The sequence below is a fragment of the Eremothecium cymbalariae genome, chromosome 5 (assembly GCF_000235365.1).
Source record: "Eremothecium cymbalariae DBVPG#7215 chromosome 5, complete sequence".
Lineage (NCBI taxonomy): Eukaryota > Fungi > Ascomycota > Saccharomycetes > Saccharomycetales > Saccharomycetaceae > Eremothecium > Eremothecium cymbalariae.
Window position 1 is genome coordinate 866,107 of NC_016453.1, and position 23,180 is coordinate 889,286.

Sequence of the window (23,180 nt, forward strand, 5' to 3'; positions counted from 1 at the left end):
ACATTAACCAAAACAACAGAGTTATTAATATACTTTTATATATATAAGTAAGCTTCAGTCGGACGAAGTAGGAGGTTAACATGAACTATCTACTCAAGTCAATTGCGAACTTTCAGTTTCCATACTCTCTCCAGGATGAGCCTACTTTGAGAACACCTCTTTGGGAAGTTCACCTGGCTACTAGAAAATCGGATGCTTTACCTGTGACTGTGTTTGCCCATTCAGATCTGAATAATACGGTTTCTCGACCGCTAGTTCAAAATGCAGTACAAAAATCCAAGACTTTAAAATTACCTGGGTTGGTGCGTGTATTAGAGGTTATTGATTCCGATCCAAATACGGTTTATATTGTTACTGAACGAGTGCAACCGCTATTTCCTGAAAATGTTGGTGGTTTAAAAGAAAGCGCTTTGGCACTTGGGATGTATCAGATTTGTAGTACGTTGCGAGTTCTACATGATCATGCTTCAGTTGTTTTAGGAAACCTATCGAAGGGGAGTATATATTTAAATGAGCTCGGTGAATGGTGTTTGTTTGGATTAGAGTTATGTTCTGCCAAGGGTGACGTATCAGATATTAAAAGCAAACTGGATGCGTACAATTCACTAATGAAGAACACTATCCATCAATTGGTCCCTACTGAGTCTTCTCAAATTGACTCTGTTCATTTAGCCGCATTGATCAAGGATATATATTCGTTTAGGGTTCCTGCATCCTGGCAGCCTTTGATTGAAAGGCTCTCTCAAGGTAGAATTACGATTTCACAATTTTTACTGAAGGCAAACACAACCAAGACATTTCAAACACCATTGATTAAAGTTTATGAACACTTGAAGGAAACCCATATTAAGGATGCTGAGGGGAAGCTTGTATGTATGGCTGAAGTGCATCAGCTTTTAATGAACAATCCAGGTTTATTAGTTGGGTGTGCACCTGGGTTTGTAGATCGATTTATTGTGCCACAGTTATCTGAAATTGCTAAGGAACAAATCGCTAGTCAGCAGTTACAAAAGTCTGGGTTTCACGATCCTTCGAATTTAATAACATTGGTGGCAACTGCATTGGAATTATCTTGTTCTGAACACCCAAATATTCAACTGACTAGTACGTTTGATAACTATATCAAGCCGTTGATCTTTGAAACTTATAAACTTTCAGATCGACAATTAAGATTTTTATTGTTAATCTATTTGCCAGGATATATAAGTAAACTTTCGAAGAAGGATTTTCAAAATCAGATATTTACTTATTTCATCCAAGGTTTGGCGGATTCTGAGCCATTGTTAAGATTACAAACACTAAAAAAGCTTTCCTATGCTGTAGACATGATAACGGAACGACAGTTAAATAACGAATTATTAAGATGTCTTGCTAAAACACAGGTTGACCAAGATGTGGATATTCGTACGTGGACCATCTTAAAAATATCTGAAATTTCTGAAAAAATGTCTGGCAGCGAACGTTCAAATATTCTAGCTGTTGCATTCACAAAATCTCTCAAGGATCCAGCTGTGACACCAAGGCTTGCTGCGGTATACGGGTTGATGAAAGCTATAGATTTATTTGACGCGGAGACAATTGCCAATAAAATACTAACTGTTATCGCTCCCGGTTTACTTGATTCTAATATGCAAGTTAGGACGCAGGCAAGAGAATTATTTGAAGTTTATTTCAAAAAACTCGAGGCAGAATCAAGTGTAACTGACAAACAAACGAAAAACCAAAGTGAGTACGTGGAAGTTAATTTTGAATCCATGTTGGATGCTACGGATGATGATTTGGTTAATAATTTTTTGAATAATTTAAAGATATCGACTGTGCCAAGTGAGCTTTCTGTTCGCTCACCTACAGTACCTTCTTCCAGCGCTGACAATGATGGTTGGAATGATTTTTCCTTTGATACTGACCAAGACAATACTGGGGGGAATCAAAATAAAAGTACCCATCTAATGACTGGAAAAGTTAATTTAAAGTCTTCGGTTTCATCGTTCAAGAACTCTAAACTAGAATCCAACAATGGGTTGGCGTCTAATACCCCAAAAAAACCAAATTTTGGTGCAGTAAAGATACAGAAATCTTGGAATGACGAACTTAGTGAATCTGAAGGTGATTATGACGATAGTTGGAATGAACCCAAGGTTCCCAAGAAGTTAATCACAAAGACCATTAAAAATAAAAAACAAATATTAAATTCTATTAGAGTATCCACACAGTCTGTAAAATCTGTTCAACGAAAAAAAGAGCCAGTGCTCTCGACTTTTACCAACCATAACGATGATGGTGGTGACGATAGTGATGGTTGGGACAATGAATGGTGAGCCGTTTTTCTATATGCCACTTGGACTAATCAAAAACTTAACTATACAAATTGCAAGGTTGTAAATATAGTAAATAAATAAATATATCAGGAAATATACATATATCTCTTATTTATCGGCGGATAAAAATATACAAACTCTATCACGGCAATTATTTTACCAATTAACTAGTTGAACAAAACTGAAAAGTTTTTTCTAGATTTCAAACTTAGTATACAAAAATTTTCTAACAAACCAACACTGAAAGTAGGATTATGTTGGTTAACCTCTGTTACCCCAACCACCGTCTCTGGGTTTTGAATAACCACCGTAGCCGCCACCACCACGGCCACCGTATCCACCGCGACCACCATAACCACCACGGCCTCGGCCACCACGACCACCGTAGCCACCACGGCCACCATATCTTGGATGAGATCCACGAGGAGCACGATCATAGACCAACAAATCTTGAGGGATCTCTTGCTTGGCTTCTCTCATAATGGAGATCAACTGTGCGCCCAATGCTTTGCTTTGCTCAGTGAAAAAAGAAATTGCAGTACCAGTAGCACCTGCTCTACCCGTCCTACCGATTCTGTGCACATAGTCTTCTATATTACCAGGCATATCATAGTTGATGACAAAGTTAATACCTTTCACGTCTGAAAAATTTGTTAGTAGGTGTTTCTTTTAATACATATTTGTATTTGTTTTTAACAATGATAGAACACTTGCAGCATAAAAAAGCCGGGGTACTTTATTAAAACAAAAGCTATAAACTTTTCATGTGGTGTTTTAGGTGAACGAGGCATCATTCATTGCAGCTAAAAGCTTCTGTAATGAATATAACATCCTAGGTAAACAATACTTAGAACGCTTCGATCCATTCCAAGGCTATAGCCAATCCTAATCAGGGAGGCTGCCAAGAAACATAGATAAAATTACTACACACATAAATATGAAAATAGAAAAACAGCAAAAGAGAAGATGGCATAAAAACGCATAGCTTAGCGGTTACTCTAAGCCTTTATTCGTATAGCCTTACTAGATTCCTTCAACGGGCTCATTATCGACTATCAAGCCCTCCAGAACGTTTTGATAAAAAGTTGCATCTAATATGCCATATCTTGAGCCACTTTCTGCCCGAGAAAGCACCAATTTACAGCGGTACGAATATACGAATCGTTGTTCCTGCACAAATCATGGCATCATCTTCAACATAGCATTTCTCTACCTCCGTTCATGTGTAGTGATCCTCCAAGTGTTTCCATTCAATAACGAACATCAAGTTCGAATCAAATCCCCTAAAATTCATGAAAAGCTTCAACGTTTTGCCTTTTCTGCACAATGGGAATTAATATTTTCCCGGATCATTAGTAAGTGCTTAAAATAATGTTCTGTCATTTGTCAATAGTCAGTATTCAAGGAAATCTCTAAAGCTAACGAACCAGCGTCAACAAAAGAGTCCTTCAAAAAAAAAAATCAAAACATACCAATACCCCTGGCTGCAACATCAGTAGCGACCATAATTGGCGAACGGCCGCATCTGAATTCGTTCAAAACCCAGTCACGTTCCTGTTGCTGCTTATCACCATGAATAGCTAGAGCAGGCCACCCATCTTGCCTTAAATACGAAGTAATATCGTCACAAGTTCTCTTTGTCGAAGCAAAGATAATTATTTTTGATTCTGGATCTTTAGAAGCGATATCCAAGTGCTTAACCAATCTGTCTCTCTTTTCAAAGTCACTAATAACCTCAACGATTTGGGTAATTGTGTGAGAGGCAGCTAATTCCAAAGAACCAATATTTACTTGGATAGGATCATGCAAGTAATCCCTAGCCAACTGTTGAACTTCCTTGGGCCATGTAGCAGACCACATTAGGGTTTGCCTGTCGGGTCTGATCTGATCAACGATTTTCCTGATCTGCGGCTCAAAACCCATATCCAACATTCTGTCCGCCTCGTCCAAAACTAAATAAGTAACTCTCTTCAAGTTGGTTTTACCAATTTCCAACATATCGATCAATCTGCCCGGTGTAGCAATGAGGATCTCTACACCCCTCTGTAAATCCCTGATCTGCTGAGACTTAGGCACACCCCCGTAAACACAGGTGTTCCTAATACGCGAAGAGTGGCCAAATTTCGAGCACTCCTTCTGAATCTGAACTGCCAACTCTCTAGTAGGAGCCAACACCAAAACAATCGGACCGTCACCTGGAGACAACAAAGGCTGTGCATTAATATGCACAATACCCGGCAAACAATACGACAATGTCTTACCAGAACCGGTAGCAGCAACACCAATCATATCACGACCAGATAACGCCATCGGCCAACCCTGACACTGAATCGCCGTAGGCTTATCAAACCCCTCCTCTTTCACCTCCTTCAACACATACTCAGGAAACCCAGCCTCATCGAACGTCCTGATCGGCTTAGGCACATCATGCCCAATAATCGTCATCTCACTCTTCTTTCTAAAATCTTCAACGTCAGCGCTGCTCATGTTCCGCACATCCTCGTGCTCTACATAAAAATTCTTTTCAAACCTCGGCAACGATTCCAAATCCCAATCAGGCTTGCTTAACTCAACACGGTCATCCTGAACCCTTCCACCACGTCCACGGCCTCCATATCCGCCACGGCCTCCTCCTCTACCGCCAAAATTACCATTTCTACCACCATATGAATTACCGTCACCACCTCTATTAGACCAGCTGTCGCCGCCACCACGCGCTCCCTGGCCATTTCTATTAAACTGCTGTTGATCTCTGTTACCGTACGTCATTTCCATCGATCTTATTACAAGTCTAATATCCTCTTAATGAATGATGAATGCCACTTCTTTGCTGTTCTAAAACTGTTAAAGAATATACTTGTTAAATCGATGAGCGGCCCACTGCTTGTATATATATATATATATGGACTTTTAAAAAGTTTTCCGGCAAAAAAATTTTCCGATACAAAAAGCAATTCTGTGATGAGCCAAGATGGCCGACGTTATAATCAAAAACGCACTGGCGATGAGCCCGCCAGTGACATGCGACCACGTTCCGCATGTATCCGCAGCCGTGGCACTCTCGATAACAACCCGCCTGGCCTCCTTGGCCTCCGTTGGGCAGTAGCTCTGCCACACGGCCGGCTCACTGACAATTCCGTCTCGATTCTTGTTCTGCATAACTTGTTCTCTTGCTATCTACATATATAGCGCCTGTATCGCACTCGAAATACCGGATACCCGGCCAACAAGCATCCATGTACTAGTTCTATTTACCTATGCACTTCTCCCCACCACCGCCTTCTACTTCCTCATAACTCTCTGATCCGCTGCGTGAACTTGTCCTCCACCACATCGCACAGATCCATCAAGTCCTTCAGTCCCTTATGTAGAGCCTCCACAGCCGTCATCTTCCCATACGTCTGGATACGAAGATTCAGAACCGTCTCCGAAGGATGCGGAATCGAATACCCACAAAACTCCACCTCCGGGTTCTTCATGATAATGTACCGCAACGCATTTCCCAGCGTATGGTCCTCGTCGCTAATCTGGAAGGACGCACAAGTCCCATCCTCAGAAGCTGCCTCCGGCAACAGCCGAATCTTGTCCCTATCAAGTTCCTCCTCCTCCTGCACCGCATGCTCATCGGAGAGCATTTCCACGTCTTCGCTGGCAACGACCTCTGACACTGACATCTTGCTGCACCTGCTTGTACTAACGAATCAACCGACTATCGAATTCTAACTGCAAGGAGGATGCAGGCAGCTGCGACAGCTGCCTGCAAAGTGCGCTTTGGCCGTGATGCTTCGGTCGTGGTGCTTCGAAACCCCCAGGGCATCGGAACAGCTTTTTCCGCCGTCACGTGCCCTGCCGTTACCCGGTCCGCATTCGTCCAAACTCGCAAAAACAACAAAATCCACCAACCGCTCGGTTCCCCCAATTCCCAAAGAGCTAGTACCAAAACTTAGTCCTGTTACATACCATATTTATTAGTCGAACTAAATAAGAAAAGAATAGAAGAAAACAAACTAGGCATTAAAAAAGGAAAACTAACTTACAAGAATTATATACCGAATCATAATTTGTGCCGGAGTAATAAAGGATATCCAAAAAAGCCTAAGGGACTGACTGTTAGCTGAAAGCTACACGTTGTTGATATAACAAATAAAGAATTGGGGATTTAGTTAGGAGACGGGGCCAAAATAATAACATTAGAGTAATATTAGTTAGGAGGAAGGGTCCTTTTGATATTTTAAAGGATTGTTATCATAATTATAATTGAGAATTAGTTCGTTGGTGGTTACAATTGGAGTTTTTTCAAGAAAAAGCTGCTTTTTGTCATTTGCTCCATATCAGCAATCATTATTGTTATTCCATCTTGTCTTCTTCTCTGGGTCTGTCTTTGTTGAAGGTTTTTAAGTTCTTTTATATCGGTATCGAAACAGAAAATAAGCAGAAACAGTGAAAGAGGAGGACGAGAGTAAGGGAGAAAAGACTGAGTGTTTTGTTGGAAAGGGCGTGATTACTACCGAAGAGGATTTGATTATATAGGGAAAGAAAGAAGAAGAATTGGGTATAAAGTTAACGAGAAGAGAGGTATTGATAGTAGGATTTGGGATTTTGTTCGAAGAAAAAGAAGAAGAAAATGGTAGGTCAATCTTCGTCGTCGACAACGGGCGGTACGAGCCAGCAGAGACGGGGGGGGACGCATGGGACGGGTCAGTCGCAGCAGTCGAGACAAGATTCGATGTCGATGTATACGAATTTCAGCCAGCAGAGGTTGTCCACTGATTCTTCGATCTCTAGTTTTCTGAACATTGATGGGCAAGGGGAGCGTGGGAGTGGAGGCGGTGGTGGTGGGGGCGGGGGCAGCGGAGGAGGCGGTGGGGGGTCGGGGACGGAGATACCCTATGGCAGAGGCTATTCGATTATAAATGCTTGGCCTTCGAGCCAGAACGAGCATGGGGGAGGTGGAACGAATGGGGGGGCGGCTGCGTTTCCTACGGGGAGGAGGACGTCTGAGCAATTGGAGCCGTTTTCGATGCCGCGGTTCAAGACTCCTAGCTATTCGCAGGGGCGTTCAGGGAATGCTGTTGGGCATATGCAGATAGGTGGAGGAGGAGGAAGCGGCGGAAGTTCGGGGCGTGGTGAATCAGTGTCATCTTCGAAACGTAATTCAATATTCTTTGGGACTTCGGAGACTGCAGAATTGGATTTCTTTAATCAGGCCACGGGAGGCGGACCCGGGGGGTCATCAGCTTCGGGTGGTCCCAGTGGGTCTAGTGGGAACAAGATGGGGCCTCCCGTCTTGAAACCGGGCCAGGTGCCTCCTCCGGGCACGCATCACCAGAACGAGGATATTGACGTGTTCTTCAACCATTCGCTTTCGCGCAAGAATTCTATTAAATTCAATGCAGATGACTTTGCAGAGTTCCAGTTCAAAAGACGGGACTCGTCTGTTAGAGCTACTTTGGACAATAATAACTATGTACCAGGACCTCCTCCAACTAATATGAATACCAAGCGGAGCGGGCAGTCTCTGAGCCCGGTCGGAAAAGACAATGATGAGATGGGCATTGACCCTGAGGTGGCTGTAGCAGATGCGTCCGCAGTTGACGATGTTGAAGAAACTTTAAAAAGACATTTATCGCCTTTGATGGCCGGTATCGCTAATAGTAACAGATCCCCAGTCCCCACGCCAAGTGGGACAACTGGTGTTGCTGTGAATAAGCATCCGGGTAGTAACAATGAAAGACAGCATGATTCGGGAGAACCAAAATTGAAAAGACAAAGAACTAAAAAGCTAGCTACAGCATCATCGTCTTCTGTAAATTCGTCTGCCTCTACAGATCACCAAATGGCCGCCAAATTGAAGGAAGCATTGACAGCTGACGATAATGATACAGCCACCTTGGAAGAGGCTAGACCTCTGTTAGGAGCAACTAAAGTCGACCAACTAATGTTGGTTATCCAAGCAAGGAAAAAAGGTGTTACTGAAAAAGTACCCAGGAATGCGGATGGGTCACTAATGTTGGAGGATGCGCCGTCAATTATCCCGCCTCCCTCGCAATTGGTTGGTGGGGTAGAAAAGCCGAAATCTCGAGGTGTCAAACAGCACGAATGTCCATACTGCCACAAGTGTTTCACCCAGTCAACACATTTGGAAGTCCATGTCAGATCACACATAGGTTATAAACCCTTCCAATGTGAATATTGCGGTAAAAGGTTTACCCAAGGTGGTAACCTAAGGACTCATGTCCGATTGCATACTGGTGAAAGACCTTATGAATGTGACAAATGTGGTAAGCGCTTCTCTAGAAAGGGCAATTTAGCGGCACACATGTTGACGCATGAAAACCACAAACCATTTCAATGTAAATTGGATGATTGTAACAAGTCATTTACGCAGCTGGGAAACATGAAAGCCCATCAGAACAGATTTCATTTGCAAACTTTGAATAGGTTAACACAGAAACTAGCAGAAATGAATCCATCTGAAGATATGCCATCAAAAGAACGAGAACTGTTAGAATATTTCGCTTCTTTGTACAAAAACAGTAATAGAGGTATTAAGGGTAGAGGGAAGGGAAATACGCGGATCGTTCCTTCTCTAGATTCTGAGGATGATTCCAAAAATTCTAGTGCTGGTCCAGTAAATGCAGGTGTCCAACAGCGGCGGCAGCCTTACCAAGGCGTTCAACCGGGTTCAACAGCTTCTCCCGCAGACCACCTTCCTGATCCAACCATTGTTGCAGCCAGAGCCCTTGGTTCTCTCAAGCCTATTGCAAAAAAGAAGTCATTATCTGATTTGAACTATAGTCTAGAAATAGATGATCCGAAGGATACTGACACCAACGAATTTTCCTTCCATGAGCCTGCATTCGGTAGCAGAAGAACTGAAGAGACAACGACTAATGCAGAGAAGAATTCTAACGGTGAAGTCCAATTTAAAAATGTTTTTTCTGGTAACTAATGAAGATTGTGTTATGTAATCTCACCGAAAATGTCCAACCAGCTAACAATACATTTCATGAGAAGAGAGAGATGAATCCTGGGTAATTTTTTTTTGTTTCTTTATCTAACTGTGTCTATACTATACAGGAACCTTTGAGAAACTAATAATATGTATTACTATTTGTTTAGACAACTAATCGCTTTCATACTGTCGTTTTGTAAGTATTTGTTTTTATCCTGCCCAAACCATTTTCTATAAGATACGACTTTTAAACGTCCCGCCAAGTTTTCTGGTTTCAATCAATTTGGTTGTTAACTTGTAGTATCTCTTTTAGGATCTAGTAAATATAGAGCATGGTTATATTATCTGCAATTGTGTTTAGAAATACGGAATTCATCTCTTGACTAATGTTGACGCACCTTTGGGGGATTTATTAAAAGTACTGTGTCTTTACTACGACCGACAAAACACATCAGAATACTAATGGAGTAAATATAAATATTAAAAGCAATCAATCCCTTGAGAACTTGGATAAAAAGGCCTATCGGTGTATTCCATTACTTTTCTCAACCCCAATTCGCTGAATTCAACAAGAAATATTCTGGTTGCAAAGATCTACCATTCCTAGATACACATGCATTTAAAATATCACAAATAAAGTAGTGAAATTTCATGAAGACTGCCAAGGCAATAAGAAGACTGGGTATGCTATGTTAGAGTCCTATGAATCAATCAACTTTCAACAAACTCTCAGAAATCTATGAAAATGCGGTAGTTGAAAAATTGACACAGATAAAATACATATAGATTAATTCATGGTATGTTGATCCAGAGAATACCTGGAAGTACAACTAGATCAGTGTTGTCTGACTACCCTATTTCTCTCCCAAATTATGCGGTATCAGAGGACTGGAATAGGCTTCACCATAGATTATACACAGTGAATAGAGTAATTCAGAAACAGGGTAATAAACGCATCCACCCTCATTAAATACAAGCATACAGTAGATGGTTGTAATCTACTCGGTTCTAGTTACTTGAACATTGAAGTTTATTCCCTTAGAGAATTGGTTGGGGGACACCACCCTGTCCTTGGGTATATCTACAAATGAAACAGTCACATCAACTTGATCGTCACCTTTGAACCCCAAAGAGGCTAAAATTCCTTTAATAATGCCACAAGGAATTTCTAAATAAGGTTCAACCATTTGAAGTTCCTTCTCCGATATTTCACCATCTAAAGAGAAATCTTGTATTGGCTGGTAGTCGTAATCAAATAAATAAAACGTCCCTCTGTGATTCGTCTTCAAGTTATCGATTTGCTTACCAAATAGCTGTTTCCAAACATCTCTACATATGAATTTCATCACCGCTAGCAAGTCCATGGACTCAAAGTGTAAGTTGGGATTGTTGTTATAAATTAATAGCTCTGTAAGTTTGCTGCCTATCTGGAAACCAATCTGGCTTAATCGCTCGTAAATATGATCCCTTTTGGAATCATTAGCCTCATATAACTCTTGTATCAATTTGTGAGATGGTTGTAAAGCTGCTTCTTCAATCTTCATCCTCTCGAGCTGTTCAGATAATTCACACTCAGTCTCCGTTTCGGTTTCTGTTGAAGTATCTTCATCACTGACCTCAATGCTGCTAGTCATATCTTGAATATTATTTTCTATAGACACACTCAGCGGGACCAATTCGTTTAATAGCAGCTGATAAGCTACTATGCTGACCTTCGGTAACGATTCTTGAAACAACTTGAACTGATGTTGTAACTTTGTATGTTCATCCAGCTGGGGCTCTGAACCAGACTTATTATTTCCCTCCATTCCTAACCAGTACGATTACAACTGAAGAACCACTTATAGCTAATTCCTAAATGATCTTTTGTTGTGTCAGGAAGTGTTAGTTTCATCGTTTTAAATCATGTGCCGTCGGAACATGTTCTTAAAAATCCTCGACCCTATTGTGGCTAGATTCTCCCTTTTACATGAAATTCCGCATCATTTCGAGACCATATTATCAGGTGGATTCACCATCCAGAATACGACCTTTAGAATCAGAATGTCTAATATTTCAATAGGTAATGATCTCAGAGATTCATATACGGAAACTCGGAAATGGGTCATTAGCAATACTAAATGGTTACAAGATCTAGCATCGTTTTATCGTGAACGGGCAAAGTTGGAGAAAGAGTATGGCGACAAACTATCAGCTTTGACAAAGGATTACTTTTCTAAAAAGAGCAATGGTACGGTTGTTTTATCAGTTGGGGAGACACCTACAATCACTCCGGGCTCGTTGGAGGCAGCTTCGCAGGTGGCTTGGAATGAGGTTTTGACTCAGACAGAAACTATCTCTAAGGACCACAAGAAATTGGCTAAAGAGTTCCAGTTGCAGATTGCAGACGAGTTTACCAGTTTAGAAAAGCGCTGTGATCAGATACTTGGCACTATTGATTCGTTTAACCATGAGCTTGTCAACAAGCGTGACTTTGCGTATAACAGTTTGGAAAAGGCCAAAAGGAGATATGATGAATCATGCCAAGCGATGGAAGCCGCAAGGTTGAAACAGACAAAGGCTTCTTCCACTAAGGCACAGCGGAAGCTTGATGAAAGAGAGCATGAAATGAATATTGCAAAAAATGACTATTTGATCCAGGTAAATCAAACTAACAGGCTTAAGGATAAGTACTATTTCCAGGATGTTCCTGAGGCGCTGGACTTGCTACAAGATCTAAATGAATCTAGAATCCGCGTTATGAACAGTATTTGGAAAAAGGCGGGTGGATTTGAGAGAGAATTGCACAAAAGAGTTGAGCAGAGGCTAGACGGTGCTGATGAGATCATTTCACAAAACTATCCTCATTTGGACACCTCGATGTTCATCAAGCATAACTTTCGCGAATGGAAGGAGCCTGATGATTATCAATATATTCCGTCATCTGTATGGCATGATGATGAACACTTTGCTGTTTGCTCTGACGTAGAACTACATGATTTGAAGATTAGATTAGCAAAGGCTCAAAATTCTTATAATCGATTACAGTTGGTTGTCCATGAAGAAATGTCTTCGTTATCTCGGTTAAATAAGAAGAAGCAAGACATGAAAACTACTAATGACACCGATCCATATGCATTTCAAGAATTGTTGAAACAGTACTTAACTACTGTGGTTTCTTTTACAACCCATGAAACATCTAAATTAGAAGCTGAGGTAGAAATTGAGAGTATTCAAAACAATGTTAGCGAATCACATGATTTGAATACCGACAATATTGACGTCTCAAGAAGATCTAAGAAACCAGGCATGTTCGGAATGTTCAAACGGTCTGCTGCAGTTTCAAAATGCAATAGTGGTGCTGATGAAGCATCTGAAATGTCAGTAGATATAACATCGAAATCATCACCGAAGCATCACGGACTCCATCTATTCAGAACTAGGCGTACTCGTGCAGTGAGCACCGAATCTTCAGAAATTCAGAGTTCCCGTATGGATGATTCAAGTTCGTTGATGTCAATCACCAATGAAGATAACAAAGTTGGAAATCGTGTACTATTTCCCTACACTAAGCAAGATGCTGATGAAGTAACAATTGTTCCGGGCAATATTATAGGCCTGATACGGCAAGATGATGGTTCTGGTTGGATAAAGATTCGAAATATCACGACAGGGCATGAAGGCTTCGTTCCTTCAACTTATGTTGAGATTAATGAAGTTCCAACACCATTTAAGCCAGCACCTAAGGCTCCACCCCCAAGACGGAATCCAACTTCCTTGAGAACAGTTATCGCTGTCTATGATTATGCCGCCAAAGATTTCGACGAGATTAGCATTCGAGCAGGTGATGTAATCAAAGTAATTAGAGATGATACTGGTAATGGTTGGACTTATGGTGAAGTACGTGGCTCTAGAGGGTTGTTCCCAAGTAATTATTGTAACTAATGATTATATATGAGGTGTATTTGTTTATTACTAAAAGTTCTAAATTGATTATTTAGCTAATGTGGGTTTTGGCCTCTCAAAAAAACATTCAAATTTAAAATATAATTTATTCTACAAAATAAGTGAAAAGTAAAAAGTATTATTTCTAAAATTTTCACCTTAATCGTTTTTATATACTAGATAGACTTTATGTGTTTTTAAAATTGTCCTACCCATGATAGCTGCTCAAGACATGAATTTTGGACAATCTTCTCGAGCGGCTTATGTAACAAATTACATAATCAAAAAATATTCGAGACATCCCCATTTCCGAAATGTTTAACGTTTGTTCAAAATAACTTCCATCGTCAAAGAAATGATTACTAAATATTGCTTCTAGACTTTAAAAAAATAACGTCGTATGAAACCATACTTACTAGAGTTTTAGACAACAGCAAAATACTTTTTGGGTTGACATTTCAAGTATCCCTCTTTCTTCACCATCCCAACCAGACTAATGGATGGTTCCAATAGTAATAAGTCGCTGAAGTCCGAGAACCTGGTAATATCTATGGATGTTAATGGCACTACAGATCATCCATCTTTAAACAATATTAGGGGAGCCTACACTTCAACACCTGTGTTAGCAAATACGTCAAGTTCAATAACAAATCCAATGAATCCAAAGGATGCTCCTGGAGAAGACCAAGAGGTCTCTGAGTCCAGGCGACTACTAAGTGGTGGAACAATGGGTATTCCGTCAAGGCGGAACATAGGCAATACTGACCATGTACAAAATTACTATAGAAGTTTTAGTCCCAATGAAATTATCCCTGCTAATGAAATCGATGATATTAATATTATGAGTGAGCATTTATATCTGTTGAGGAAAAACTATTGGAGTTTTGTTCATAAATGGAGGGTTGGAATAAACATTCTCGTATTTGTTAATTGTATTTGGCTTGTGACTACCTTTATAAGTGATTTTTTCTTCAATATCCATCTTCTAAGGCACAATAGATTAACAAGTTTTCAAGATATTACATTAATATTTGTTTCCATCGTAGCAAATACTATGACCTTCATTTTAAGTGACATTGGGTATTATTCGAAAATCGATCAGAATTTAAATATCCTTCTTTGCGCTTTAGCATCTTTCAATCTAATTATAAGTCTTTTAGTTGGCTATACAAGAACAAGAATTGGAAAATTAGGTGTTGCGATTTATATTTGGGCAGCGTTATCGTTTGGCCTTGGAGCCTTATCAGAATGGTTCTTATATGACTTTCATCGAAAATTACAAGAAGAGTCTGGTAATCTAGACAATGACAGACAAGTTCTATTGAATAAACGTAAGACATTTAAACAGTGGTGTTACGTTGGAGGACGGAACTTGGTCAAGTTTGTCCTTTTAATTTTCTTCTTTCTCTTTACTTTGAACAATATGCTTTACTTATTCGATACCTGGCGTGTTTCAAAATCATTGTACAGTATTAATTTATCAAGTTTAAATGGTGAACGTCTAAATGATGTCTATGATGCTTACCACTGGACTAGTAAAAGCCATGACTACAAGTTACACATAAGATGTCACGGAAATGTAGTTACAGAATCAGACACGGGTTCTGACATTCAACCAATTATTTTGTTCGAACACGGTAGCTCTGATACTGGTTATCTATCAGCTGAGTGGATTGCGGAGTTGTATCGCCTCAATCGTGTGGATCGATACTGTATCTATGATCGTCCGGGATACGGCTTATCTGATTCTCCACCAGCCCCAATTTCAATTGCAATGATTGCTGAAGATTTGAAGTACGCTTTATTCAACGAAGCTAACATTACTGGTCCATTTATCACCGTTGGATACGATATGGGTGGCCTAGTAACGCAGGTTTTTGCTGCCAAGAATAGAGACATGGTGAAGGCAATGATGCTCATTGAATCATGGCATGAAGATGTCTTATTAAACAGCTATTTACGTGACCTCCTCCCAGGGGACACCTATGATCCAGATATCCGTGTCAGAATACCACCAGAACTCAGTAAGCTTAGTGCGTTCAAGTCATGGTGGAAAGGAATGTGGTCAACCGTTGGTTTGAAGTTGCAATCCTCATGGCTGGTAGCTCATCATGGAAGCATGGAAAGATTACTTGGTCGTGATTTGATATATCAAGGGAAGTACTTAAGAACAAAGTTTCTAGAGAGCTTCACGAATTCTATTTTGAGTTATAATGATGTTATAAACAGTCATGAGGTTTTAAGCGGCATGCCCACCAGCTTGGTCAGCAGCAAGGATATGATCAAGCGGTACCCCCATTGGGGAGATTGGCAGCGTGACTTGGCTAGTATGTCTGAAAGGACAAAAGAATGGAAAGTTTCTGACGGTGGACATTCACTTTATAATTATGAGACAGGGAAAAAAACATTGCAAGATGTTCTATTGAGGTTAATCGATGACCCAAAATAACGGAGTGATGTAATCTTCATATGTCCATCTTGTGATTATTTAAGGAAATGTAGAAGTTTTAGTGAAACAGTACTGTCTTAGCTGGATTTGAAAGACATAACACAAAACGCCACCTTCTGGTTTTCAGAGTTATTCATTACAAAGAATCGTTGGTGCAATCTAAAATTTTTTTAATAATAGAGATTTATTAGTTTAGGTAAGTGGGACTGCAGTGACGTGTTAGTTCAACATTTGTATATCGTCCTCATTTTCTTCTTGAATAGCCACGTCAAGTGGGCTACGCACTTGAGAATCTATAGCAACGTCTTCATTACAGTAGCCTTCCCTTCCGTCATCCTCCTCGTCATCAGAATCCAGACTAGCCTCCAAATCACAAGACGACCTACAGTTTGGACAGACAAACTGCGGGTACTGAGTCATGACTAAACGACGTATACATTGGTAGTGCCAACTGTGCGAACAAGGAGATATAAAAATAGCTTGACAGGGTTTAATTTTGCATAGGCAGATTGAACAATCTTCCTCTTCAAGACCAACTGTCAGTTTCTGTAGATTCCTTAGACGTGCTAGAGCCTCTTTATTAAATGCATTAGCCCTCATTTTCCATGATTTGTTTAACTCAACCCTCATTTTGACACATCTATATATTTCCTCAGTGCCACCACGGAAATCCATGCCCAGTTGTAAGATATCTCCATCTTTTAAAGGGAAGTCTTTGGACATCACTGAGGCTTGTGCTAACCTTTGATGATTTAAAAAGGTACCAGAGGATGATTTCACATCTCGAACATACCAATTTCCTTGGTCGTCAACCTTAAAGACTCCATGCGTACGTGATACAACTTTGCTTTTAAAGACAACAGGATGAAATTGATCGGGTAGTGACCCAATCGCTTCACGAACACGCTCGGTGTACCTACCAATCACCAACTGAGAACTTGGACCAGCAGTCCTTACTATCGGATCAAAGAATAGGCCCGGATTATTTGTTGTAGAATGATCAATAAAAGGAGTTAACCTAATAGAAAATAAGCCATTTTTGTCCCTACGCAACTTTAACGTATGATCATCCAGCAGCTCCACTAGCCTTCCATCCTGAGGCAAATCTAAATGAAGTTTATTGGCGTCTATTGGTGGAACTGCTGGATAAATAAAGTGGCGTACATTTTTCAGCGACGCTGAAGAGGCGTCTTTGCCCTCAAAAGCGGACGATGCAATATTATGGTTGCCGCTGTTAGTTAAGGCTTGGTCTGGTTGACCTAAAACCAACGTAATGGGCAGCTGTGATGAAACCTGCGAAGCCGCCGGTTGCACCAATGTCGCAGAATTTGTTGGCCCCACAGAAATTGACTGCGGTGGCTCCTCCTGATCAAAAGGAGTCGTACCAAGCATATTTGTTAAATTAACGGTACCCCCGTTATTCATCACGTTACCATGCGCTGCCCCCGTCGCAGTAGGCGTGATATTTGACGTCAAACTCACTTGAGAAGGCGTATGATTTGAAGATGGATGAATGTCCATGGGCTGCACTCCGTATTGGCTATTTGTAGTCGATGTAGAATCGTTCGTTTGCTGTCTGATACCAAATGAAGTCAAAATAGAGTTGAAACTTTGGCCACGTCTTCTTTGAGATTCACCTGCCATTATGTGCGTGCAACAGCAACCGTAAACCACCTGATTTCAAACCAGACCAACTCCTCTTGCTTTTCTATCCTTTCCTTCCTCGTTGATTCTTATGCTCACAACTTTGGTGATCTTGTTTTTTCTTAAACTTATTGTCCAAACACGGCCCCCCACACAGCGTTTAATTGTTTAGTACTAACGCAAGCTCTAGAAACTCTCCTGCTTTATAGTGAGAACCACAAACAAATGAACGATAATTACACCTCCGGAGGCCCCTCTCCACCCTTATCTATTCAAACCGCTTGTTATTAGTAGTTCTGCACAAAGTTTATATGTAATTATTTCAGATATCTACGACTTCTTGCAAAAAAAGAAGCACTCCTTGCTTTTCTTCTAAAACTACGGTTTACCAAGGTAACCAACCTGCAAAGACCCTTCTCTATGGCAACTGGAAAATCGTACTCGATGACGCACCAAGACCACATGTATTTCGCTATGTAGCAGTATGTCTGCATGTGTAGATGTGTGATCAAGAGCAGTTGGGATCGAATAGGTTGATGCAGAGGCTACGTACGTACGGTGGCCCGTTATTTCTGAAAAATCTGCGACCTCCTCGAAGTGGGTAGCTCCTACAGAGCTCGGTGTGCAGTCCAACAGAGCAATGATAATAAGAATGTGTATTATATGAACTGAGCCCAGAAAGTAGAACGGACAGGCGATTCATTTTCGCCTTTTGTCGTCTGTATAACAGTGGTATATAAAGGTTTTACTTATGGCTGCGGTGACGGGGGATCAGAGTCTGCTGCTGTTGCCGTAGGAATTCGACTTGGTGGTGACGATTTCGTCATACAGCAGGGTAGTCAAGAAGTCTGAGAACCTTTCACCCGTAATCTCAGGCTCCAAGTAGGCAGCTGCGGTCGCAAACTTGTTGCTGGAACCTGCAGGGCTAGAACGTGCCAAGTAGTCTGCGCGCTCTTTTAGTAGCTTACGCATTAGGGAAGGCGTGACCTGTTCACCAGTATCAGAGAGTCTTACCTTGTGTTTGACCCATTGATGCAACTGACAACGCGAAACTTCAGCTGTGGCCGCATCCTCCATCAGGTTATTGATTGGCACACAGCCGCTTCCACGTAACCAGGCCTCCATGTATTGCAAACCAATGTCAAGGTTCTGTTTGATACCGGCAACCGTAATTCTGGCACCAGAAATCGAGGTATTGACCAAGTCGAACGCCGTGACATCAACCTCTGGGATGTAGTGGATCTGGTTTGGCGTGCCCATATCCTTGAACACACTGTTGCAGATTGGCGCTAGAGCAGGGTGCGCGACCCAGGAGCCATCATGCCCGTTTTTAAGTTCTCTGATCTTATCGTTACGGACTTTGGCCAAGGCCGCCTCGTTAGCGGCGGCGTCGCCTTTGATGGGGATTTGCGCAGCCATACCGCCCATAGCATGCACACCGCGCCTGTGACAGGTGGATATCAATCTCTTCACATACGCATCCATAAAAGGGGAAGTCATCGTCACCTGGTCCCTGTCAGGCAACACATGGTCCGATTGATTGCGTAACTTCTTAATAGTGCTGAAAATATAATCCCAACGCCCACAATTCAACCCCGAAGAATGCTGTCTCAACTGCCAGATGATTTCCTCCATCTGGAACGCCGCAGGCAACGTCTCAATCAACACCGTAGCTCTAATTGTACCCCGAGTCATCCCAATGTAATCCTGGGCCACATTAAAAACATCATTCCAGAGCTTGGCCTCCATATGATGCTCCATCTTGGGCAAATAAAAGTAAGGCCCCTTCCCAATATCTACCAACTTGTAGGCATTGTGGAAAAAATATAATCCGAAATCCAACAAAGACGCACTAATAGGCTCATCATCAACCGAAATATGCTTATCCTCCATATGCCACCCACGAGGCCGAACAATTATAGTAGGCAACTCAGAAATCTTCCCGTTCAACTTATATGCCTTCTGCGACGTCACGAACCCAAGCTTATCCCTGACCGCATCGTACAAATTCACTTGCCCCTGACTGATATTCTCCCATGTTGGCGCCAGCGAATCCTCAAAATCCGTCATGTAAGTGTTCACAGGCGAATTCAAAGCATTAACCAACATATTCCTGACCGGTGGCCCCGTAATCTCCGTAGACCGGTTCACCAACCCAGGCGCCAGCACCGGCCCCTGCCAAGTAGGATCCTCCCGGATCCACTTCGTCTCAGGCAGAAACTCAAACCTATACTCCCCGCTATCCAACATCGCCTGCACCCGCCGCCGATTCACAAGCAACTCCTTCCGACGCCCATTAAAAGTCCGATGTAATAAAGCAACAAACTCCAAAGCCTCCTTCGTCAAAATATCACTCGCCGTCGTAGTAGAAGGTCTGAACCTCGGCTCAGAATCTATATCCACCAACACCCTCACTCTCTCTAAACTAATCGATACCATTCTCGCCACTCACACAAACACACACACAAACAACTCACACACACCATCCAAGAAACACGCGAAACCATATCTCAACTTCCTTGTCTATATATGCTACTTTATATATTTAAAAAATTTTCTTACAACATTCCCTTCTTACTTAACACTCAACAGCTACAATTACCACCACTGCTAATGACTACACCTTGCTGTGTCCGCACCTTAAAACCTAACCTACTATAAACTACACAGAACGACAATACCGGGCAATTTCTTTTTGATACAAGAACTTTGTATGCATTAATGGGTTTTTTTTCTACTTCTTTGTTGTTGGTTCCTTTATCTTTATTAAGTAACCGGTTTAATGATCTTAATCTACATTATCACCGAATCACCATCAAGAATCAGAAATGGTATGGTTATCTGCCATCCACCCTTTGGAGGAAAAAGAAAAAATAAGGGATTCATTCTCCACCAGACCGGCGTTCTGGTGACCCTGGAAATGTAAGGGGCGGCGTGGGGGCTCCTTTGCGCCTTCTTGAGAATGACCACCAGGTTTGGTTAGTTTTGTTGCAGGTCCGGGTTCTGTTCATTTAGTCCGACGTGCGACGGACGGTTTGGAGCGGCCCGTGGCTTTAAGCCACGGGGGCGCTGGGCGCATGAATGGAGATTTTCGATGGGTCACGTTGGATGCCGGCAGGCGCCGGTGCAACGGTGCGGTGATTGCCGGCCAGGAAGGTTCGTGCGGACCAGTGAGGTGTGGGTGTGAGGAGTCGTTTTGTAGATGTATTGAAACCGTGCCGTCGCTAGGTATACATACTACGTATGGGATCAGTTTGTTGGAACATGGATGTTACAGTTGGGCGGCTTCCTGAACAGCAAGGAGGATTGTTTTTATTTGGTCTTCGCTGAAACGGTTGTCACATTCCTCGACGATGGAGTAGAGATGGACTATGTTTGTTGGGAGTTGGTTGACGATCTGCAGTTTTTCAGCTTTGAAGAGGGCCAGCTGGTTTAGCGCATGCATTAGTTTTGTAAAAGTGGCGTCATTTAGTTTTGTGATGCCAGCTTTGGCAGGGCGGGTGGTTCCCGTTTCCGGGTCCTCCGGGTCTGGGTTTTTGTTTGTGGTCAGGTAGTTTACTAAATCTCTGGTGATGGACTCCAGCTCTGGATGGTTGTATTGTTTGGTTTTTTTTGTAGTTTTCTTGTCGGTGTCATCGAAAAGCCAGTTGTGTTTTCTTTGGAGCTGGGACATAAATTTGAGGACCTCGTAGTCGCTGATGAATGCGTCCCTGGCGGCTTCTATCTTCATTGTGGTGCGGCGGTTGGGTCTTTCCTGCAAGAAGAGTTTGATGCGAGGGGATTGATTACGGTTTTAGAGAAAAGTTTTCAAAGGGTAGTAGTAGTACTAGTGAATGGGCATGTGCACGGCGGGCTGTTGTATCACGCAGCAGTTGGGATTTTAGAGCATCAGTTTGAGAAGCCTTGTTGGCGCAATCGGTAGCGCGTATGACTCTTAATCATAAGGTTACGGGTTCGAGCCCCGTACAGGGCTCTCTTTTTTCCTTTTCAGCCTGACGCTGAAGCCGGCGATTTGATCTCGTGGTAACCATACATAATAGAAATGCAGACAATTAATTATTATTTATGATTCATTTTAGTCTAACCAGTCATAATGTTATTCTCCATTATATAGTGATAACAAAACACCAATCTCTTGCATTAAAAACGAAAACGTGTTTCTCTCTTCTCGTGATCCATTACGGTAACAACAGGATGATTCCCAATGATAGTAGATATATTTCGATAGTTACTGCACGCGCACTTATAATGTTTGACAGGCCTGACATGGGCGTGCTACCGCTGTTGTTGAAATTTTGGTTAGATGCTGAGGTGGGTTGGGAACTGGAAGTGTTCCTGAATGTCGACCCATCGCCGGTAGTGTTTCTACTATTATTTCCCGAACTTGAACCTCCATCATAGTCCGATTCTCCATCATAATTCGATCCTGCGATACCACCGTTACTGTTTGGGAAAACATAAGCTGGTCGAGGCGGACCAAACGTTCGGGGAGACCCTGGATGACTAGGACGACCGGATCTTCTGGTACATTGTCCGTCATGGGCGCCTTTTAAGGTTCCTTCGACACCTGAAGACTCAGACAGAGTATCTTGGGCTTCGTTATCATTTTCATCATCATCGCAATCGCCGTTGTCATCGCCGCTGTCATCGCCGCTGTCATCGCCATTGTCATTTCCATTGTCGTGTTCCTCGTCGTGTTCTTCGTCATCGCCTTCGGACAGCAAAAAGTCAAACTCGGCACTAGCTTCGTCAAACCTACCATAAATGACACCTTTTTCAGACTTGATAGAGTTCCAAGTACCAGTCTTGTCTGTGTACACGTATTTTTCACCTGTAGAGTAATCTGTGACCAGCACCTTCTTCACAGAAGAGACGAATGGGACTTTGCTATAGTCAGTCAACCCACCAGCCCATTGGATAGTACCCGGCTGATTGGACGGATCGCCGCCAGCCCATATGCCCATATAGATTCTCATTGGGGTCTGGGGGTATCCATCGTACGTGGTGTTCGACAAGGTTCTTACCACTTTGCCGTCCAGGTACCAAATGGTTTGATCCATCCTCCAGTCAATCGCGTATGTGTGGAAGGCCTGGCTGTCGTTTACAGGATGGAAAGCGCCCCGCGCATATGTCGTTACATCGCCCTTTGAGAAGAAGTTGGTCTGAAACTGCTTACGGTCCCCACCTAGCCACTCGAAATCTATTTCGTCCAACGCGTCACTCTGCAAGTAGAATGAAGAAACAATGCCGGTTCCCGACGCTGCCTTCAACACAACTTCTACTTTCCCAAACATGATATAGAAGTTGGACATTAATGCAGGGTTGTCCCACCTTTTGTTTAATGTAAATGATACTCCTTCAGACCCATATTCAATACGCCCCGAAGTGGTATAATTGGAGAAATCTCGGGATTCAGTCTCGAAGGTTTCTGAAATCCCTGTAGCTAGCGCAGTGTTCGGCTGGCATGAAGCTGTTGCAGATAATGGATTGCATACAGAGGCCACTGCCGTCACCAAATCAATATATGTAATTACCAAAACAATTATGCTCTCTAAACGCGTCATTGAAGATCCCAGATTATTATTAGAGAGCTTTTAAAAGTGTACGGCGAATTAAAAAAAATGAAAGACAACTTGGATAAATAGTTCAGTATAGTTCCCGGTTGTATTTATAACAATTTGTTGTCAGACCACTCCACTTGTATAATTTAATATATATTTGCTCTTCTATGATAGCTTTACACACTCGTTCAGCTGTTTTTGAGCAGAAAGATCAAAACCAAATAGATATGCACGGAATCCTTCGGGCGGGACAAGTTGATTTAGAAAGTACCCTGAGAGTGGACAGAATTCTGAATCTAATTTATTTTCCTTTACAAACTAAACCAGCC

The 23,180-nt window shown here is 42.0% G+C and overlaps 11 protein-coding genes and 1 non-coding gene across 12 annotated transcripts; 5 read left to right on the forward strand and 7 right to left on the reverse strand.

The window, feature by feature from the left end:
* Positions 1–80: 80 nt before the first annotated feature.
* Positions 81–2,318, forward strand: CEX1 (COPI-interacting protein CEX1; the record flags this gene model as incomplete). The annotated part of the gene is made up of 1 exon (XM_003646944.1): positions 81–2,318. One exon carries the CDS (start codon positions 81–83, stop codon positions 2,316–2,318), a length of 2,238 nt encoding a protein of 745 aa, XP_003646992.1.
* Positions 2,319–2,579: 261 nt separating this feature from the next.
* Positions 2,580–5,093, reverse strand: DBP2 (DEAD-box ATP-dependent RNA helicase DBP2; the record flags this gene model as incomplete). Its single annotated transcript, XM_003646945.1, has 2 exons — positions 2,580–2,959; positions 3,791–5,093. 2 exons carry the CDS (start codon positions 5,091–5,093, stop codon positions 2,580–2,582), a joined length of 1,683 nt encoding a protein of 560 aa, XP_003646993.1.
* A 515-nt stretch (positions 5,094–5,608) lies between these two features.
* On the reverse strand, positions 5,609–5,992 carry RPC19 (DNA-directed RNA polymerase core subunit RPC19; the record flags this gene model as incomplete). Its single annotated transcript, XM_003646946.1, has 1 exon — positions 5,609–5,992. The coding sequence occupies one exon, from the start codon at positions 5,990–5,992 to the stop codon at positions 5,609–5,611; it is 384 nt and encodes a 127-aa protein (XP_003646994.1).
* A 950-nt stretch (positions 5,993–6,942) lies between these two features.
* AZF1 (Azf1p) lies at positions 6,943–9,270 on the forward strand (the record flags this gene model as incomplete). Its single annotated transcript, XM_003646947.1, has 1 exon — positions 6,943–9,270. The coding sequence occupies one exon, from the start codon at positions 6,943–6,945 to the stop codon at positions 9,268–9,270; it is 2,328 nt and encodes a 775-aa protein (XP_003646995.1).
* Positions 9,271–10,271: 1,001 nt separating this feature from the next.
* TRS33 (Trs33p) lies at positions 10,272–11,081 on the reverse strand (the record flags this gene model as incomplete). The annotated part of the gene is made up of 1 exon (XM_003646948.1): positions 10,272–11,081. The coding sequence occupies one exon, from the start codon at positions 11,079–11,081 to the stop codon at positions 10,272–10,274; it is 810 nt and encodes a 269-aa protein (XP_003646996.1).
* A 97-nt stretch (positions 11,082–11,178) lies between these two features.
* On the forward strand, positions 11,179–13,197 carry BZZ1 (Bzz1p; the record flags this gene model as incomplete). Its single annotated transcript, XM_003646949.1, has 1 exon — positions 11,179–13,197. One exon carries the CDS (start codon positions 11,179–11,181, stop codon positions 13,195–13,197), a length of 2,019 nt encoding a protein of 672 aa, XP_003646997.1.
* Positions 13,198–13,693: 496 nt separating this feature from the next.
* Ecym_5427 (uncharacterized protein) lies at positions 13,694–15,646 on the forward strand (the record flags this gene model as incomplete). The annotated part of the gene is made up of 1 exon (XM_003646950.1): positions 13,694–15,646. The coding sequence occupies one exon, from the start codon at positions 13,694–13,696 to the stop codon at positions 15,644–15,646; it is 1,953 nt and encodes a 650-aa protein (XP_003646998.1).
* A 219-nt stretch (positions 15,647–15,865) lies between these two features.
* On the reverse strand, positions 15,866–17,290 carry Ecym_5428 (uncharacterized protein; the record flags this gene model as incomplete). Its single annotated transcript, XM_003646951.1, has 1 exon — positions 15,866–17,290. One exon carries the CDS (start codon positions 17,288–17,290, stop codon positions 15,866–15,868), a length of 1,425 nt encoding a protein of 474 aa, XP_003646999.1.
* Positions 17,291–18,061: 771 nt separating this feature from the next.
* On the reverse strand, positions 18,062–19,729 carry MLS1 (malate synthase MLS1; the record flags this gene model as incomplete). Its single annotated transcript, XM_003646952.1, has 1 exon — positions 18,062–19,729. The coding sequence occupies one exon, from the start codon at positions 19,727–19,729 to the stop codon at positions 18,062–18,064; it is 1,668 nt and encodes a 555-aa protein (XP_003647000.1).
* An 832-nt stretch (positions 19,730–20,561) lies between these two features.
* On the reverse strand, positions 20,562–21,020 carry RPC17 (DNA-directed RNA polymerase III subunit RPC17; the record flags this gene model as incomplete). Its single annotated transcript, XM_003646953.1, has 1 exon — positions 20,562–21,020. The coding sequence occupies one exon, from the start codon at positions 21,018–21,020 to the stop codon at positions 20,562–20,564; it is 459 nt and encodes a 152-aa protein (XP_003647001.1).
* Positions 21,021–21,190: 170 nt separating this feature from the next.
* Positions 21,191–21,263, forward strand: Ecym_5431. The gene has a single exon. It is a non-coding gene; the product is annotated as a tRNA-Lys (tRNA).
* Positions 21,264–21,468: 205 nt separating this feature from the next.
* On the reverse strand, positions 21,469–22,854 carry Ecym_5432 (transglycosylase; the record flags this gene model as incomplete). The annotated part of the gene is made up of 1 exon (XM_003646954.1): positions 21,469–22,854. The coding sequence occupies one exon, from the start codon at positions 22,852–22,854 to the stop codon at positions 21,469–21,471; it is 1,386 nt and encodes a 461-aa protein (XP_003647002.1).
* Positions 22,855–23,180: the final 326 nt, after the last annotated feature.